This window comes from Accipiter gentilis, chromosome 31 (genome assembly GCF_929443795.1).
Source record: "Accipiter gentilis chromosome 31, bAccGen1.1, whole genome shotgun sequence".
In the NCBI taxonomy this organism is placed as follows: domain Eukaryota; kingdom Metazoa; phylum Chordata; class Aves; order Accipitriformes; family Accipitridae; genus Astur; species Astur gentilis.
The window spans coordinates 9,620,615-9,641,752 of NC_064910.1; the positions used below are offsets into that span (position 1 = coordinate 9,620,615).

Below are 21,138 nucleotides of genomic sequence, written 5' to 3' on the forward strand. Positions count from 1 at the left end.
TCTGCCACGAGGTAAACGGCACTTTAAGCTGTGATAAAAATGCACTTAGCATACCGTGCATTCTGAGGGTGAGCTGGGATGTCATGGTTTGTAGCTGACATTCCCCTGCATTCTCAACGAGCACATTGTTCTTGACATCTGTTCCTGCCACTGTCGGTTAAAGCAGCTAGGACCTCAGGAGGAGGCTTGGAGCCACACTTGTCTTCCCATGCTGAGCTGGACTGAAAACCCACACTCAGGCCCTTGGAGTATGATTCTGGAGCTTGCCCCCTTGCTGAAGCTACTGACAACAACATTAACTTTTATGAGAACAAGGCTGGGACCCGTATGAGCCGCTCATGGCAGAGATTTAGTGGTAGCTACATTCTTGCATGCAGGGGAAAACTCATCACTTTTGAGGCAATACTGAGTGACATAATTTTGACGTAAATGATTTTGGAATATCAAAATACTGACATCACATTGCAGTCTTTAACAATCTCTGAAGGCTACATCCAGCCTGACATTTTAATGTCCCACTCATTCTTAGCACATACCAAGGGCAACTCTTGCTGCTGATGCATCATAATTGATCCAGAATGACACCCATGATAAAATGGTAATCAGTATGGAGGGCATGTAGGTTTGAAGAATAAAGTATCCAATGTTTCTCTTCAACCTGAAGCTCAGCGAGAGTCTTGGATAGGCACCTGAGGAAAGGGAGAGGAAAACAGCATTATTTATACTGAAGAAAAGACACTTGCAGATAGTTGTCTTCAGTTTCCATAGAAACTAAAGCATGCACATTTTATGAGGTACTATGACATCTGCAGAACAGTAGGGAAAACGCCTTCACTGTATTACTGGTTGGTATTAAAAGAAACCTTGCAGTGAATATAGTGCTATCCAAGTAATTTGTTTTTGAGAAGAAAAGAGAGAGTAAGTTATTCTAGATTATTGAACAGATGGGTGAGCACTGGTTAGTTTTTAAAAACAGATGCTTAGGTCCCCAAGTAAAATGCTTATCCAAATACACAGGTTTACGTATAGTATTTATATTGAGAGGATTAGTCATGTGCATAGGTTTGTATTTACATGGAAGAGTTGTTCATGAGATGGCACTTCTTAATTACATCTGAACTAAGAGAAACATGCTACCTGTGGTGTCAAAAACAAATAGTAATGAATCACAGTGAGGAAAAGCCTTCAGACCAGATCCTCTAACATCAATTAGAGACAGACAGAATTTTTCTTCCAAAAATATTTTAAGCACACAATAAAATGACTTTATATCTGTGTTTATATATAGGATTCATGAAATGTTACAACTGGAGCAAATAAATAATGACAAGAAATTAATAACCTCAATGTCAATGTTTCAAACAAAATATTTTATTATTTAACTTCAAACTGGTGTATTTCAAAATTGGTGTTACTCTTACCAAATATATTTTATAAATTTAGAAATCTCAAACAGTTAAAAAATTTGTGACTTCTTTCACCAAATGCAAAGATGATTAAGTCTGAGTACAGCTGTACAAGAAAAAGGTAGTCATTCACACAACATTAGCTCCATGATTTCAGCGTTTGCATCACTAATCTTAGATATGATACTTCTAATAGCTCTTCTAAAAGCTCTAGTTACAGTCAACATCCTAAAAACATATCTGAACATACTGAGAGCCCAACTAGGTATTAGATCACATGCCACGTATGTGCAAGATATGAAAGATTACATCTAGAAACAAAGAAAAAATTAAAAACTTCCCTTTAAATTATGTTCATATGTTTGGATATGAGCATAAGAAATTAAATTTGCCCATATACACAAGAATGATGGATTTCCTGAGAGAGAAAATGAAACAAGGAATAGAAAACTGCAGATTTCTCTTCATCGCATTCCTGATAGTTAGGTACACTTTGAGTCATATGACAGAAAAAATGCTACAGGCATACAGGATGCTTCCAGGCAGCAGAAGCATCCAGGGAGTATCAAACTTTATGCAACTATCCTTAACTGTTTTATCAAACAATCTCAGAATAACTATCACTGGAAAAAGAAATATCTAGTAGCTGTATTTGGTTGCTGTGATTTCTTCAATCAGCAACAATTTTTTTCCAGGATGAAATGCCTTCTAATTTCACCAGTAGAAGAATATTGGTAGAGTCAGAAGAATTTATTTCATCATGAAAAATCTGATCAAGCTTTTCTGCTGTCTAGAGCAGTCAACATAATTTTCAGCAAAGAATCATTTAGACTTTAGCTTGCTTAACATCTTCATTTTCCAATGACCAATGTTTAATTTCAAAAGACAAATTCCCTCTTTGAAACCATGCCTGCTTTTTTGCTAACAAAGCTTAACTTTTTCATTGAGCTTCTTATGAAATGGTTTCCATGGCCTTGTGTCTGCAGACTATGTAAATAAAACAGGAAAATACCCTGCCATCATGAAATACATAAAAAATGTGGCAGACCTGATCACCTTTCTGCAGTAAGAGTAGTGCATCAGACAGAAATCTTTACAAGTCTCTGTTGAGGAAAATTATTTCATATAATACACCACCCACGTAAAGAATTCTCTATAAATCTCTTCCTTTCCAAAAGTCCTGTCCAGGTCTGGGTGTCTGTGGAATATCATTGATAGAGGTGATGACTGGAAATTCTCCCATAAAATACTTATACTTTGATAAATAGTCTGAAGGATTCATTCAAGAAGGTTCAGTGGAAGCATTGAATCAAAGCCTCTTCTTGGGCTGCTCCAGTGCCAAGGACCCTGAACGCACTGCAGAACCTCAGAGAAAGAAGAGAGCACTTCGCTATTGATAAGGCAAGAAAAATGGTGTGGATGGAGGAGGCATGTGTCAACAGTGTAGAGAAGTGATGTGTCACATATGTCAGTATTGTTCAGTAATGAAATCCTGAACTGAGAAATGGTGTAACAGAGCAAACTTTAGACATTTATCTTGAATGCTTCACCTGTGACCATCATCCATTACCTCATTATCATCATCTCCTTCTAATGAGATAAGGTAACTACTGAAACTACGGGGACCTGGCCTTAAAGGTGGACTCTCCAGACAGATTGTCTCAAGGCCAGAGATGTCAACATAAAGTTGTTTCAAGCACCAGGTTCTTTGTCCTGAAGCTAGAAGATAGAACCCTAAGAACCATACCTAGGGCCAGTGCTGTCAGTGCTGTTTTCCTGCTCTAGAGTTGGAGCTGAACTGTAACAGAGAGATTCAGTTGCCAATCTGAAGGTGCACTGTTCCTTTTGAGATGCCCTATGCCATCTCAGACACCAGAACACAGGTGGTGGATATGACATAGCCCCTACATCTTTTTGATCAGCACTTGAACTGCATACACATGAGCTAGGTGTCTAAGCTCCAATTACATTTACAGGAAAGTCAGTTCATCTAGTCAATCTAGTAAATGAAACCTAGAGAATTATCCATCGCCTCCTAAAATAGGCTCCTATTGGGGGACTGAATTTGTCTCCAGACTCCACTGACTGTATTGACTAGATTCCCAGCAACTAAGACACCTAGTTCATATGTAGACACTGAAATTATATTCACCTTAAATCAGAGCAAGATGAATCCCTGCCCTGTAAGTCTCAGGGTAGGTTTTGAGGGTCTGTGGCTCCTGAGCAATCTAACCAAAAGTCTTGCTGGCATTACAGCTACTTACTGGAGTTGACACACTGCTCAGTTTCATAGATGTAAATAGAATGTCATCCTGTTTTGTAGTGATTTTCCAAGCTCAAATTTTTGGGGGAGTCTGGATTTCAGAAAATTTCAGAATAATTTGGTCTTTGTATAGTTCAGGTTGAAGTTGAAACATGAACTGGTAGCCTTGTTTTTTCATACTGTCAACCAGAGTTCTCCTTTAGGTAGCTCTCCCTGAGACTACAAAAGTTTGTATTACTTTCACCTGTACTGCTTTTATGCTTTCACAGATGATCTATTGGCCCTGCCTCCAGCCTGCCACCTCCGCTATAATATCTCACCTCTAGCAAACAGACCACTGAATCTGTGGAAAAAAAGAATTAAAAGGATCACTCCTTATTTCCCCTACTTATTCCCCGCTCTTTGTCTGGATGGCTAAAGCTCAGTGAAAAGGATGAGTCCTGACCCGCATGGAACAAGGATTGTAAGCCCAGATCTTTATTTATCTAAGAAGGAACCGCCTTGTGTAATTTATTTAATAAAAATGGATTTCTTGGTGAGATCAACAATTTCCCTGTTACTTGCCTGATTATGCTTGGATAATGATTTGTCAATTAAGGCTCAGTACATTTAGAGATTAATTACCAGGAAATTCTAGTTGTTAACATTCCATCAGAATTTGGTTTTTTTGCCTAAATAACAGTGTTGCTGTTCAGAGACCAAATTTGTTACCCTTACTCCCATCTCATATAACATGTTGATGGCTATGGGCTAATTTAAATAGTACAGGAATAACAGAATTTGGCCTGAAGTATTTAAATCTAACAATAGTAGTGAGAATACAGGCATGAAAACAAATACTTAATCAATAACTGAGCCCAAAGTGTTCCTCTTTCATATATTTGGGCACTTGGTAAAAAGTAATTACTTGTTTCTTTTCAATTTTGTTAAAAGCTAGCAAGCTGAAATATCTAGCTCCAAGGCTAAATTAGTCTCTTGCTGTTTTATCCAAGTATGAAACAAGATAACAGAGTTGGTCAGTTATAGAATTCTTATTTTAATCTGTTCTTCTGGGAAGGTTCTTCGGCTAATTGGAAATGTACTTTGCAGATTGATCTTTCGGAATACAGCAAATAATTAATTTTCAAATCTTTTAAGACTACCCTCCTCTTACCAACAGGTTGCTAATCTGGCTCTGACTGCTATGCATCTTGAAGCTTTTAGGTGGTGTTTTATATCTTCCCATTCCTGTTCAGTTTCTTAGCATTTCTTGATAATAAACATTTAGGAGGCAGATTCAGCTCACAGGTCTAGGCACTAAATTTCAGGTGTTTGTATGCAGATATTTACACAAGGATGGCACATAAGCTCTCAGTGTAAACCACGGAGATCTACATTTACAGCCAGCTGATTCTAAAGGTGTGATTTAATTGCCTATACAGAAGTGTCTAATGCCATTTGAGATGGATTAGGCTATTGAAGAGTAGAACTTAATACTAGTTAAGTAATTAATACTGAAGCACTGGATTGTGACACAGGACACAAGACTGTAAGACTCCAGAACAGCAGCCTAACTGCTCAGCAGGATGCTTCTACAGCATCTCAAGAGGCACCAGGTACCTATGTTTAGGCAACTGAATAGTGTCCTAAGAGCTATTCACTTGACAGAATAGAGGTGTTCAAGAGCTGAATAGCTCTTTAGGCTCCATTGACAGCACTGATTTGATATCATTTGACTATGAGCTTAATTCAATTACTGACACATAGGCATCCAGTGCCATTTTAGATGTCTTATGGTAGCCCGTATGGAATTTAACTGGTGTTAGAAGGACAGTCAAACCAGATTTTTCTTCTTCATAGCAATTCAAATTCTACTTTGGCTTCTTTCAATCATGAATAAAGAGAACAGGCTATTGTCCAAGTCTTTGCAGGTAACTTCTAGACATCTGAAGAGTTTATTCAACTCCTACCAAGGTTTCTCTTTTTTTAAACTACACAATCATACCTGTTTCTCCAGTAATCTCAGGCATTCCATTTTCTAGACTTCCACTCATACTTACTAATTTTCCCTAGACGCTCTTCTGTTGCTCCACAACTGTCCTGAAGACCGCTACCCACAACCAGAAATACTCAGCTCAGGCCTTAGCAATGCAAGTCAGACTCCTTACAGGACGTGTTTTGTTTGTTGGGGTTTTTTTCCGCAAGAAGATGTCAACGGCTCCTGTGCAGTCTGAGATCAACAGCAAGCCCTAGGTTTCTACATACAGAACCCTGGCCTAATCTGGTATTCCCTATCCTGAATTTGGATACAAAAAATTAGTTGTGTAGATGTTGTATTTTGCACTTGTCCATACTGTCTTTTGTACCTTTTTTCAGACCCATTTTGCTAATTTGGCAAGATAATTTTTAACTCCAATGCTATGCTCCAACATGCATGCAGTTCCTCCAGTATTCTTGCAGCTCTGCACAGCCTTCTGTCATTATCTATGGGGTTTTTCCCATGCTTACTGTTGCTTCTCAGTAGTAACTATGGGAACAGATTTTCCCATTTGCATAAGTTACACAAGATTATACAGCACTGTTCCTCATGGAGGATAGGAGAAATAACTACTCCAAAAGCTGTTTATGGCATGACTCTGAAGTCTTCTTTTAGTTTTATACAATCAAAGCACACTAGTACTGAAATCTCTGAAATGTTGGCTGAGATATTGAGCTCAAAGAATTAATCTCTTCCCTTGAGACTTCAATAAACTCAAAGCCAAAAAAAAGCATGCCTGAATTATTCTCCACAAAAATGTAGAAACTGGCCCTAATTACTAGGACCATAAGAAAGCAGGGTCTTGAGAGGAAATTTTTAAAAAGTGTGCTGACTTTATCTGTCAGATTCATTAGCATGCTTCAGACTCAGAATTAAATATGTGGTTTTGAGAAACAAATGTGATGTTTCCCCTGCATGGAAATACTTGTCACAAAATTTCATAATTAATCAAGCATTTTCATAATGTCCTGTACCAAAATAATAGTAAACTCAGTATTGTGTCTTCATCAGAGACAAAAATTATATGCTTCAGAAGACGGTACGAGAAACATGGAGTAATCTGTTCTCTGTGGCTGTCTCATCCTACTCCCTAATGTCAAGCTATCTTAAACTCTGGAGCATGGGATGTTTTTACTCCTTCCACAAGTTTTTTTTGGAAAGAACTGTTATGATTCTGAAATTTTGGTCAGTCATACAAATGTCTACTCCTAGTTTTCATTCTCTCTCATATTTGTCTCACAGCTCTTTGGATTTCTCTTTTTCCTGATTTTAACAGATCTCTCTCATCTCTAAATTACTAAATCATGCCTTTACTGAAATATTTCATACTGAACTAAAAGGTGGCTTTGGACTGTCACAGAAACTTCCCAGATAAGTTCTCTGTATTCTCATTGTTGTTCAAAAGAGCCATCCTACAAAAACATATCCAGTCCTGTGGAGGGGCAGGTAAACCCTGGCTGCCAAAGGTGACACTAGCTGCAGAATGGAAGGATATAGGATTAGAGTATCTGTTTCTCTATAGAAAAAACCCCTTCCATTCACAATGATAAACAAGAACAGCAGCAGCTGGCAAACCCCCTCATATTAATTTCAATCCCGTCGATATCTACATTTTGTTCTGAAATACAACTTGTGTTTCTGTGTACTTTGGAACAGATGCTGTGTCCAAAGAGTGGGTGAAGTGATGCTTACAAACATAATAGAGCTGTGCTTCATTTGTTCTAGTGTGCTGGGACAGACGGAACAGCACACTCCTTTGGTCTGAAGAGCACTGAAAGTCTGGAGGTCCCAAATAGTGGCCCAACACTTGCTGATGGCTTTCTGTGTTGCTTTGGTCTTGTCACACACAGCAACATTTTCCTATGCTGACATCGAACATTAAACATGTAAATTAACATTGTGCTTTGTCACCTGAAGACATCCAATGCTGTGAGTTACCAGTAACTTTTATTACATCTTCAAGGAAATAAGGAGGGAACCCAGGGATTTAATTTCAGCATCTTAATAATGATGACAAAAGCACTGGCTATGTATATAGTACTATATACCCATCACTGCCAATCAAGATATAAAAGACATTACATTCACTATGCAACAACAAAACAAACATGCACTGAAAAGTTGCAGGGAGGTGTTCGTAGAAACAGTGGGGTTTGACCTAGTATACCAAAACATACTTATGTATGTTCGGTAACCCTGTAGGCTACGTTTAAACTCATGATTCAGAGGTGAATGACTTCATATTTGTTTAGATCATAAACATTTAGGTGGCTGATTACGTATCACACACACAAGAAAAAGAAAAATAAACAAGAAATGATATTTCATGGACTCCTACCTCCAGGCTTTACCAAGTAAGTGATTTTTTTAGCCAAACACACAATACAGACTATATATAATTATGATTAATAATGATTAATTATGATTAATAAGCCAGTAATTGTCATACACAAGGAAATTAAAACACTAAATGGACAATACTTGCCTGTGGCAAAGACAACATTCTTTGACACCAGTCTATATTCCACAATGGAGAACTGAGGAAGCTCAATCCTCTCCACGCCAGTGACTGCATTATCTCCACCTCTCCAGTAGAACTCTATGTCATCAGTTGTATAGCCATCTGCAGGCAAAGTATGGAGAGGAAGTGAGAAATAACAGCAGACCCAAATGTAGCTTCAAACACAGTACACGCGGTTTGTCACCTGAGATGATGAAAAGAACCAGAACAGTGGGAGTGGTGTATAGTATTTTGCTCTGTATGCCTGTCAGCAGGTCTCCAAAAGAGCTGTGCCATTACAGTCTGGCCAGGAATTTGAGGCAAAATACTCTGTTTTCTCTTTTTTTTTGGTATCACTCTCATAAAATACACATAGTTATTAATAGCCCTAATGAGACAGAAAATGCTACCCAATAATCTGCAAAATCGCAGATTAGCATGATTTAAAACATCATACGCATTTAGCACTGAAACCAAGTGTATATTTATGCTGATAATCACCAGAAGAAGATGGACTATTCAATGAATACAGACAAACATAACTGGGGCAGATCTTTTCCACTCACACTAAAAAGTGTGAGTCGCACCATCTCCATTAGCTTCTGTAGCGGAGGACTACAGTTGAATATAGAATATATACTAGTATTTTCTGTATATGGCCCACAATCTCCAGCCAGTAGCAGAAATGGAGCAGGAACTCTTGAAGTGCAAATATACATCTGAATACTGCAGTCCTAGGACATGATTAGGTGGAAGAGACAATCTGGTTCTGTTTCGAACATAATTGCAAATTATAAATGGGGCTGATCTGAAAGCCCAGGGCGGGTCCTGCGGCAAGACTATCCATGCATAATAAAGCATACTGAAAGAAAATGATATCACAGTGTTTGCTCTCTTGAAAATGAATCTGATTAAAATATGAACATTCATTGTCTCGTCTTGAAGATAAGCATCCAGTCACTGCCTCTGCCAAGTCAGGCTGGAGCAACAAATTACTTCATTCTGTCCTAAATCCATTTTTCTAGGATGTATCCATCCATCTAGAAATGGACAATGCCTTATATTTTTTTTAAAGTAAAATAAACAAACAAACAAAAAATCCAAAGGGTGATAATTACATGTTTCACATAGCGTTTACAGACACCAGTGTAAATACTACACAGTTCTATAAAAGGAAAACTGCCCCATATCTGAACTAGGTTTTACTTGCATTTTCTTATGTACGTACAGCTTTCTATTTCCAGAGTACAGTTTTGTTCATCCAATGGGTATCTTCTCAAGTCCATCATACAAGCTGCAGTGGTTGTGATTCTGAAATACAAACATCAAATAGAATTACTGTACAGACAGTAATCCAAGTTTTGTTGTTGTTTATTTTTCAAAGTGAGGACTCTCCGAAGAGTAGCTTATAATAATTGAGAATCTGGTCCATAGTTTTACATTGAGCAGCAGCTTAACACAACAGCGGTTATACTGACTGCAACGGAACAACTCACTGTGACTTGCCCTTATGCAACCAGTCCCTTTGGGGTTCAATGGACCTATCCGCCTATGCAAATATTACACAAACATTTGCTGAGATTAGAAAATATGACTTTATATCAGAAAATGTGAAGTGAAAAAAGTCTGCCACAAATGTCAAAATGATCAGAGCTTTGTGAATAACTGATTCCTTGGTTTTGTGGCAGCTCTAGAAAAAACTGAAATGTTGAAAAAATGTTTTAAATCCAGCAAAATGCTTTGTTTCAATGTTGAGTATACTTCTCAAGTTTTCAAATTTAAAGAGGATTTTACAATGAAGTGCCATATTGAATTTTAAATTTTCTCCCCAAATAATATATTTTTGCTTCTCTATCTCGGATGCAGGCAATTTAGCCCACTAAGGATGAATTTGCAAAACATTTCACTAGTAATAAATCTGCATTTTTCATCACACTCTTGTATATCAGGAGTGTCAACAATCCACATGCACAATCAAAACAATTATACTAACAGCTTCACACAGCATCGGCACTTTATTTTTAAATTAATGGATTTATATATTTGTACTAACTTTTAGACAGATATAACCATATGCTCACGATTAATCTTCAGCATATTTCAGTGTTTTGCTGAATCACAGCCTTCATCATTTTCTTTATAATGGCTTCATATAAATTTCACATTTAAACTATCTTCTGGGCCTGACTGGGTCCATTCCTTCATTCCTTACTGATCCTTTTCCGATATAAACAAGAGATGGACCTTGTACACAATTAGTTCCTAAATAAATAATATTCTGGTGATAATTTACACTAATAACACAGGAAGGGAAATACCTTAAATGCACCTCTAAAAGCTGGAACCCTCAATGTTAAGGTTTTGTCCGTTTCAAGAGGAGAAAAGTAGTCAGGTGCCTTTCTTCACCTCTTTCACACAACCCCCCCGCCGTGTTGTTATTATGAATGCCCTATCCAATGTCGCAGAAAAAGAAGGAAAGTGCTTATCCTTAGTGTATAGGTTATTTCAGATGGATAACCACATAATATCCAAAGGAAGGGACTAAGACCATTACAACTATCTCATAGGACAACAGAGGCCACCCTTCACTGACTGAGAAGGTGCTTTTGCAAGAAAGTATTATAATTTTTTTGCAGAGGGAGAGACAGTTCTATGAGCACAAAGGCAAGGAATGAGCTAGGAGAGGAGAAAGCTCAAGATCTGTTACTCAGCATATCTTCTCACTTGTGTTCTTACCAATGAGAAAGGCACACAGCCGATCTTTGTCCTTCCAAGCCTTATCTACAGCATGATCAACGTCTCTGCCACTGCTGTTCACTCTGAGCATCCTCTGAATACCCTTATGTTAGTCCCACAGGCTTTCAGGTACCAAGTATTGTATCACAGGAGGATACGTAGGTCAACCTTCCTCCAGCTGCCTGTTGGGAGATGCTCTTGGCTCCTCTGTTAACGCATGCCCCAGTGGGCTGGAATAGTTTACAAACAGCAATTCCTCAGCTGCTCTGCAGTTTAGGGGGACGTCGTCTTCTGCAATCAACATCTGCAAGTGCCCTTCTGGACCCTCAAGCAAGGTGCTAGACACAAGGCTATTAATTATGGAGATGAATGTCTCCTAGCTGACGACTACTAGCAGCTCTAGCTAAGCATATCAAACTAGGATTAGCATAGGGGTTTAGAGGAGAAAACTTAGTCTTAAATCTGTGATCATTGATGAACAAGGTCTTAGCAGTGATCAGCTTTACAAAGCCATACTGATTGTGCAATCAATCAATCTTGCTCCTGAGTCAACTGATAACCGTGCTCAAAGTAAAACATGCAGGCACGCTTGGGAATTGCTGCTATCAGGTTTCTATCCCATGCTTTGGTACATCCCCCTGCAGTGACCTAAGTCTCCTGCAACAGAATCCACATGAGCTAAATTGATAGAAGAGGGAGTGTGGTACCAGGATCTTAACTATTATGTTGTATAACTGGCTTTAAATGCCAGCCAGCCAGAACACATGCACTTAAAAGTGGTTAATTTGAGAGAATTGTTAAAAATTATGCAGGTGGCAAACTTGCATTCAACTTACTAATTGCCTTATGACTTTTTAAGGAATGTATTTTTATTTTGGCCTATTCACATACCGTAATGGTTCTGTGTCACAAGTTCCAGTACCAGAAACTGCACATTCTTGCTCAAGTAACTTTTTACACTATAGCAAAATGTATGTTTTTAATTTCATGAGTATCCACTAGAAAAGAAGATACAGCTAGATATAGATAGAAACAGATTTACCCCATTTACTCAAAGTAAGTTGCGTGCTCAGAGGTCCCTCCTGAATGAACGTTCAAGCAACCAAAGTTAAATTGCACAAATGCTCACCAAAAGCAAATGTTAATGGCTCAGGCTTGTGCATGCTCCCTAGAAGTGCAGGTTTATTTTTTATGGGATGGGATGCTGCCTGACACAGCAGGACAACAGGGTTTCAAGAACTCATCATCACAGCTGTGACAGAGAAACAATTACGAGCCAGACAAAGATAAAGTGGTACACAGATACACATACATCTTGGGTGAAAGCAATACACAAAGGAAATATATTTAATTGTTTAAAATTCCCTACTTCAGTTATCTTTCCTCTGGATATAGATTCTCTTATCCTTCTCTGCTACTTTATTACCAGGTTGATTGCCTTTGATTGTATTGCTGTATTGTACAGGAACCCACCTGTGATGTTCTGGGAGGTGCTGCACAAACAACTGACAGAAGGATAGTTTCTGTCCCCCAAAAGTTTGCAATATAAATCAGGCTAAGCAATACAAATACTTCTTACGTGACTAGCTCACAGTCCTGATGGCTAATTTGATCCTCGTTTTGTGTTGATACAGAAATACATTCATCCAAAAATGAACAGAAATAAGTGTGCTTGCCTTGTCTGACCGATGACAACTTTTTTACCTTGCAAACATCCATCATGTTTTATATATGGGTGATAACTATGTGAGTCCTTTCAGATAAAATACATATATTCTTCCATTCTATTTATTTATAACATTGAGCATTGTACTGCCTAAGAACAAGATTTCTATATATGGCAAACGTACAAGCAGTCGGAAAGCCTGTATTTTTGATACCCAGTCTATAATGTCATTATTTCTTTTTTGGTCTATTATGAAAAAAAGCTGTTGTATCATCATATTGTTCTGAACAAAGTGGAACAAAGTCAGTATTGTGCCCAAAGAAAAAAATTCCCCAGAAATGGGTCGAACTTCAAAAATCTGCTGCCCCCTTCCCCCACTCCCATAGACTTTTGGTGTGGTAGCAAACTGCTTCCTCTGAAGTAGAGAGAAACCTTGGATAACTGAAGGTTAAGTCTTTCAAAACTATGATAAATTCTACATTGTTCAGAAGAGAACACAGAGCAAGTGTGGCCTCAGGATCCCTTTTGTTATATATTTTTTGAGTAACTGGTTTGCTCCATGGATAGTCTATAAATGGTTGCAGCCCTCCAAAATTTCCCCTATTATTCTCAGTGACCCTGTGTTTTGTGGCACATAAAACTCCAGGTTCTGGTCTCAGCCCACAGGATGAATCATTGCCTCCAGGCTGTGGCTTGAGGCCAATGCCATTGGGATGCTCTGAAGCCACAACACAAGAAGATAGGTTAGCGGTAGAGCAACACAAAGCACAGGTCTTTAAATCAACAGAGCTAAGGCTGATATTTTCTTCCTTCTGTTCACAATGATGTCCTGTATTTTGCCAAGATTTAATTTCAGACAGTTATCCTTCATTAACTCAGCGGCTTCACACCATGGATATCTGACCCTGGATGTTGTGTGCTTTCAGAGGAAAGAGAATGGAAAGAAGCGTGCCACACATGAGCCACTGGTGAAATCCCTGCTAAGCAAATACTATCAATCAAGTGAAATGCAATCTGCTTGTGGACATTTACATTTTGCAGAAGAGGAAGTTAACTTATTCAAATACACTCTTTTATGACAGATAATCCTCACCTGAATGACTCCAAATGTTTTTACAGTGTGACAGAAAGACTGCTATACCTTATTACAATCACAAGAGTTCTAATCTCCATCATTTTTTTATTACATTGCTTGTGGGATTGGTTCTTGAGATATAGGAAACAAAAATATCTGGCATTATTTTTTTACATTTAACTACTTGTGGAAAGAATCCTAAACCTGCAGTGTTCCATACTGGGTCAACAGCACATGAGATTAAAGCCTCCTTTTGCTAAAAAAAAAAGTTAATTATAGAGACAATATTTCCTGAACATCTTAAACTTCTTAAAGTTTCATAATAGGCTGAGTCTATTTTTATTTTGTCTGGAAAGATTCATCCAATTATAGCCAATACATGAAATGTAATAGGAGTTAAAGAGGGTGAGGGGCCAAGACCCAAGTCAGGTAAAAAGTTCCAACTGTTGATAAAAGCCAAAAGCAGGTAAAATAATTATACTAAACATATAATCCATCTGCAACAGTTTTCAGTTCTCAATAATTTTTATACTAGGGACTCTATCGTGCACTACCTGTGGGCAGCAATCTTGAGTATGATCTATGCTTAAAAATACAAGAAACTTCCAATGATGGAAATGGAGCTTCCACTGGCAGACTTGTTTTCCTAGTACATTTAAAGCACTGGAACAAATGGAGTAACCTGTCCAAAGAAAGCAACTTTTTGATACTACTGAGTCTTCCATTAAGATTTTTGCTAGTGTAGTTAAGCTTATTAAGGGGAGGATTTTTTTGGTGTTCCTAAACACAAAAGCTATGACAGAAAACAAAGAAAACACAGGTCAGGCCTAAAATAGGTAGAAAGTAGGATAATGTAAGGTCACTTTGTACCTCTGGTTTGAAATACAACACACTGCAGTGCTGATCTCTGCTTGAAGAAATCACTGAAGGTACCCATAGTCATGGTCTTAACTGTGGCTGACTCAATTCAACCAGGGCTGCTTGTGGCTTTTTCTTCATCGACTACAAACACATCAAGAGTCAGCATAAGCACCCACATTCAATCTTACCCCTTGTATTTTGGACAAAATTTTCAGGTTTACAATTAATGCATGCCTTTCTGCTTCCTATAGCCAGTGGGCTATCCAGATATGGTGACTCTACAGAAACAGATAAAACCTGACTGAAGGCGCTTCTGGCAAAATTAAGAAACATCAAGCGTGTCATTTGTTTTCTACAGGCATCTTTCAGAGTTACAGGGAAGGTTACATAATACACTACCCAGTGTTTGTAATAACCTTGTACCAGGAAGCAAATATCAACAATACATAACAACAGTGATGAAATTTTCATCATGGAGGTACAGACCTGAGGCCGTAAAGCACCGTTCCGTCCGGGTGAAGGCGAATCATTCGATTCTTCACTGTAACGCCATGTACAAACGATTTCTTGTCATTTAAGAAGTAAGTGTCAGGCACCCAGAGTTGATCTGCCACTCGGTTATCGAGTGTGAGGTTGAGAGGTATGCCAGCGTAAGCCAGCCTCTTATCTCTCCAGTACTGTTGAAAATACATAGTCAAAGTGTAATCCTGGTGAGGAAAAAAAGAGAAGCCCAACAGTCAATCATACTTGGTGTAACTAGAAGAATTTTTTTTCCCTGTCACTAGCTTGTTTTGCTGTTGGTTTAATTTAAATATTTTTTTAAACAATGCTTAATAAAAACATTAAATATTCCTATCACTTATTAAATTCTAATAATTCAAGTATCACTCTAGTCTAAGGGAGCATTTCAAGTCTTAAGATACTCAGCTAGTATTGTTATCTTTTGCCCTGCTCCTCCTTTTCTTTCATGTATTTCCCCTGACACCTACCTGAAATATGATGTTTGTGGAATGAGAAACAAGATAATAGGAAAATACTGCCATCTTCCCATTTTTTAAAAATGATAGATGAATGGAAAAACATTCAAAGTATTTTGAAGCAGTATGCAAATTTCTTTCTGAAAAAATAAACTGTGAAGACGTTGTTTCTATGTGTACCTTTGTGTGAGACTACATCTTGCAGTAACATCAAGATTTTCTCATCAACAGGCTACACTGGTATTTAGAAGAACAGTAGATTGTAGTAAAGTCCCACCAATGTCAATGTTTGGTTTTCATAATTTTGTCAATTAAGGTTCATGCTGCCTGCTATGAGCTGTGATCACTAACATAAAAGCCTAAACATGGATACAGAAGCCTGAAACATCCATTTTAAAATTCTTTATTTCATTTCAGAATTTACTAACCTGACTTGGTCATGTGATAGTAGCACCATATTTAATGGTGAAAAAAATGAGACCGTTATGTATAGGCCGTTAAAACCCTGATTTTCAAATTACAGAAGTGCTCTAATCAACAAAACTCTTCATGAAACTCTTCACAAAACAGTGAGAAATTTATGTGATCTCCAAACACATTTCAATATTTAGCAGCAGGTGTGCAAGCCACAGGACACCTGCATTTGCATCTGGTTCTACAAGCTGGTGATGCAAAAGCCCTCAGGCTTGCTGCTTGTTCAGGAAAAGGATGTTCAGGCTAAGTACGGCTGTTGGGAATGGTCCATTCTTGTAATGGGTTTCATGTGAAGACAACCCAATTTCAGGCACTGATCCTGCTTCCCTCAAGCCCTACAGCTTTTCCTTGAAATCAAATGAAACCTAAGCATGCCTTTCACACCCAGAGCCTTTGCATTTGTTATTCAGTGATTCTGTCTCTCTAATGAGGGAGCTGCTATAGCTTTAAGAAATCAAATTTAATTGCTTAGAAAAATAAATCATTATAGATATCAAGGACAAGCTGTTCCTATTTTAGGAAACTAATAGGAGACCTTTGAAAACAAGAAGGCATGGTGATGGGAGAAAGGAGCTCGCATGGAACTGCCTGGAAGGAAGCTCATTCCTCAGAACTCAAATCCGACACGACTGCTCAGGAGAACATGCTCTGACCTTTTTTTCAGAAGCTTTCTTTGGTGGGACTAATGGTCCCTGCTCACCAGGGAACGCAGTACATGCTATACTGGGTGCACCTGCATCGCTTCCATCAGCACGTCAGGGAGACCACATCTCTCCTCATGTTCTCTGCAACCAATTTTCTGACACTGATGCATTAGAACGAACATCCTCTACCAGCTCTGTTCCACCTTAATTAAAGCTTGTTTCTGTTAACATTCAAAATTTGCTATGTGCTTGGCTTCTACAATGGTTTGCACAACAATGTCAAGAAATCAGGGATTATAAAAGCTGTGGACACATGAGCAGTACACCAAAAGCTCACTATGTGTAAATACACAGTATATGCACAAAATAATGCTGAACAGAAATAAAGAAATGGGGTTGCACTGCACAGCATTGAAAGAAGTGAAACAGCTAGCACCCAGATACAAGAGAAGCAGTACATTTGAACACAAGAGAGCTTTAGGCTAGCCTCCTTTTACATTTGGCTTGAGATAAACTACATGCTAACAGCCAATGAATGGATTAATTAACTAGCTAAGTAGAACATATGTAACAATACAAGCAGGAATAGTCTGTAATTTTATTTTTAAATAATAAAATTTACTATGGCATGGAACAACAGAGAAAAAAGTTTACAAATTACACACAGAAACAGCAACATTCAGCAAACATGAAGAACTTTCATTGTCTTGACTGAAAGACAAGCTTCCAAAAATTTATCCTCTATGGTACAAATTTCATTAGTGCTTTCTCAATTAACCTTCACTTCTTATTTCATCTTAACTTAAATAAAACCGCCCTATCTATAAGTCTGCTAATGTATATGATTATATTTGCCTGCACTGAAAGCAATGATACCCCAAAAAGTTAATTTTTTTTTAAAAAAGTACATTATCGCATGCAAAACAGCAGCTCATTCCCAGTTCTTCTAAGCATCTACTCAGTATCTACTAAGAAAAATGCTCCAACAGCATCTTCTGCAACAGCAATATACTACCCAGATGCGCTGACATGTCTGCCTAACCCCACTCTCTGCACTTTGAACAACAGACATGGCAGAAATAGAGTGCCCAAGAAAGCATGTGTGCTACCACACACCTTGAAGGATCACTGTATATTTGTACTCTTATCAGCCTCACCTGCTCTAAAGATGATGGGATAGAAAGAATTAATATGAACCATGCTTGTTCACCATCACAGTTTTTCCAATCACGTCAAAGTAAAAAGCAGCATCGAACTTGTAGTAGAACTGTACTGAAATGGCTTGTTTGTGCAAGAAGCGATAAAATGAGCAGGAAAGGCCGGTTCCTGAGAGTGGCTCTACCAAAGGCACCACCAGCAGAAACTAAGCTTATTAAAAACATAAGGATGTCAGCTCTTATTCTTTGATTAACTAATTTTCTAAGCTTTGTACCCATAAAGGAAGTTTTCCCCTTTTTTGTATTCCAGAGGAAAATGCAAAATTTGTTTGAGTGTAGACTGGAAAAAATGCACTATGTATTTGTCAGGTAAAATGAGAAAATGGACTTTTACCCCTAGGTAAGTAGCCTACAAAGTTTATTAAGGGCCACTTTCCTCCAGGGGAGCTTATGAGGACTAGCTCTGATACAGAGGTCAAGAGGGTACATGTCTAATCTAGAAGAGATTAATCCCACTACAGCTACTGTATTAGGGTGCTGTTATATGTCAAAGATGACACAGACCTGCCAGCTTTAGGAAATTCTAACTACTGCACAGAGCAGTGGACAATTTTCTCAGCAGCAAAGACCTCCATAAATCTTTTTTTTTTTCCCCATACAACACCATGCTACAGTCAAGGTCCCCCTTTGCCCTCTCCAGTTTCTCACAGCAATAGGCGCTTCAGGTCAAGCATGGTAACAAAATCATTCAAAGCCCCGACAGAAGGACAAACACAGTGCTTCTGAAGTACAGGAGAAATGTCCTCAAAATGGGAAAAGCTGGACTGCACAGGCAACATGAGCTTTTTTTTTGTGTATTCAAAGACCATGGAACATCTTACAAGGATAAAGAATGGTGACGAGCTTCCTTGACTTTCTAGAACTGCAACAATTACACTAATATAATGTGAGGGAAGGCACACAGAAGGGTGTGCTGGTGTTTTTTTGACATAGTTTTCCCTGGGGGGAAAAAAACCCAAACGACAAACAAAAAAACCTCACCTCAAATACTAGATAATACGTGGGAAGGAATTTAGATACAATGGTAAAGAGGCTGATACCACAACTTAAATAGAGTATAATATATCAGTGTTCGTGTGTATTATCTCTGATTTAAAAACATCTTAAGAATTACAGAGACTCACAAATACTGTATATGCTAACCATGTAAATAGAAATTTTAAAGCATTTTCTACATGATATTTGTCTCTCCACAAACTGAACATACCATGTAGGAAGCAAGTATGATTTAACTACAAAGCCACTTCAGACAGGCAGAATGTATTATAGTATGCTACTGTACAGTATCTAATGCACTGACTATGGGACTAATGAACGATAAATGCTAATATGCAGTGATACTAAAAGCAAACAATAATTTGTTTTCTACTACAGGGTTTATCTTTAGCTTTTCTCTCCTGCATTCTATGAAAGGGAAAGAAAAATTTAAAAATACAGTTTGCTCATCAAAATAAAATTAACAACATCATAGCAGCAATAATGTTCTAAAATTGACTATTGCTGTTTACAGTCTTACTGTATTATGTATCAAGGGTGTTAAAGTTTTCCAGTAGCTGTAAAAATGTTGTGTTTCTTCAAAATGACTGCTAGACAGAACACTACAATTAATAATTATGATGGAATACTGTTAATATGGCAGTCAAGCAGAAGAATTTACTCATGCAAAATAAATAAATATATTGAAAATTAACGGAAATATTGGAAAAAATGTATGCAAAAAACAAGTATTCCACTGCTTGGGAAGACAGCCTTGTATCTACCTGAAACGTGGATTCCTGTTTTAGATTTGCATTTGGATGTAAATTCACATCCTTGCTTTCTTGACCAACAGACAAATGTGATTATTACCATCAGCTTTTGGATTATTTATTTTTCACCAAGCTAATAAAGTAAATACTCATTCAGTGGATAAAAAGATGTATTGAAAATCCATGCCTTACTCTCCATATAACTTCAAGGTCCCTTCCCTCACCTTCCACAGAATTTCAAAAATTAGATATGGCTGCTGTAGTATAAGGAGCTATTTCTGAAGCATTGATGATTGAGTTACATTCTTCCCAATAAGCACAAAGTGAGTTGCAAAGCCAAACTGATGAATCCTATCCTTTGACAAAATAGCTATAAATCTATCCCCCTACCATCCACAGAAGAGACATGACAAATAGATTCATGCGCACATTAATTCACACAGCCAAAAATGAATTTAATAAAGAGATATTCAGAAAGGCTAACTTTAGGAAGTCAGAATTTACCAGCAATACTATTCAGTTGTGTGAGATGATCACTTAAACTTTTTTATCAGTATTTGAAATGTTCTAAAAGCTTCAGCAATCTTCACATATAAAAAACAATTATTAAAGAAAAAATTTACATATTTATATTTTACCTGTTGACATTTTTAGTTTCCCAATGTCTAAACCATACATTACTTATTTAATTGTCAGGGAATGGAGAAAATCACCAAAGTCTATTGTTCTGCAAAGTCTTTCACAAGAAAATTGCCTGATCACAACCTTTCTGGTGTTAGATATAGTTCATGAGCAGCCTCAGTGAAGGAGATGGGCACACACACAGAGATGCACACATATCCACTCTATGCCACCAAAACACCTTCCTCTAACATTTCTCGGTCTACCTGCTGCTATAGTAAAGATTCATCTCGCCTATAAGATCCTGACTCAGGCTTCTCTCTGACACCACTCAGAAACCCCAGAACAGTGACAGGTTGAAAACTTGGCACATATTTTCCCAAGCATGTGGCTAAAATATTCTTCTGTTAAGAAAATGCAATGCTAAAGCAGCTCAATTACACAGATTTCAGTGTGATCCTCCATACATCCATGTTGTCTTGGTATCCTCTGTACCAAATTACCATGATTTTTTTACTCTTCTACTGAAACACACGAGGATGGTGTTACAAATAGATCTAAGGAAATATTTAGACTCCAAGAACCCCCTTGATGCTATAAAATAGTTTTCCAAATAAATGTATGATTGCATGGGTCTTTCCTGCCCTCTCATACCCTCTGGCACAAGACTTTCTATCTCCACTGCAACCACAGTGTCTTCTCCAAAAAGCCTGTCCCCCACCAAGCATCTCTGGGTGCTCCGAGGAGTGTTGCCATATCAACCAGATCTCAGCATTCTGCAGGCAAAGGGAGCATGGTTGACATAGCAACCGGCCAAAGCAGCTTCTCCCCAGCTTTTCAGGGACAGGTAGTGGTCACTGCAACAGAAGAGAAAAGCTTCCAAAAGGAATGAAGGGAGCAGCTGGGCCCCTTCCGTGGGCACTGCCCCGCGGC

At 38.0% G+C, this 21,138-nt stretch overlaps 1 protein-coding gene across 3 annotated transcripts in view; it reads right to left on the reverse strand.

Annotated features, from left to right (window-relative positions):
• The window catches only part of GABRB3 (gamma-aminobutyric acid type A receptor subunit beta3), a 195,188-nt gene that overhangs the window by 18,887 nt on the left and 155,163 nt on the right, over positions 1–21,138 (reverse strand). For all 3 annotated transcript variants that reach the window (XM_049834262.1, XM_049834263.1, XM_049834264.1), the window contains 4 exons: positions 15,011–15,231; positions 9,415–9,497; positions 8,172–8,309; positions 537–689 (listed from right to left, as the gene is read on the reverse strand). In XM_049834262.1, coding sequence (XP_049690219.1) covers positions 537–689; positions 8,172–8,309; positions 9,415–9,497; positions 15,011–15,231 — 595 coding nt within the window. The remainder of the gene's footprint in view (positions 1–536; positions 690–8,171; positions 8,310–9,414; positions 9,498–15,010; positions 15,232–21,138) is intronic.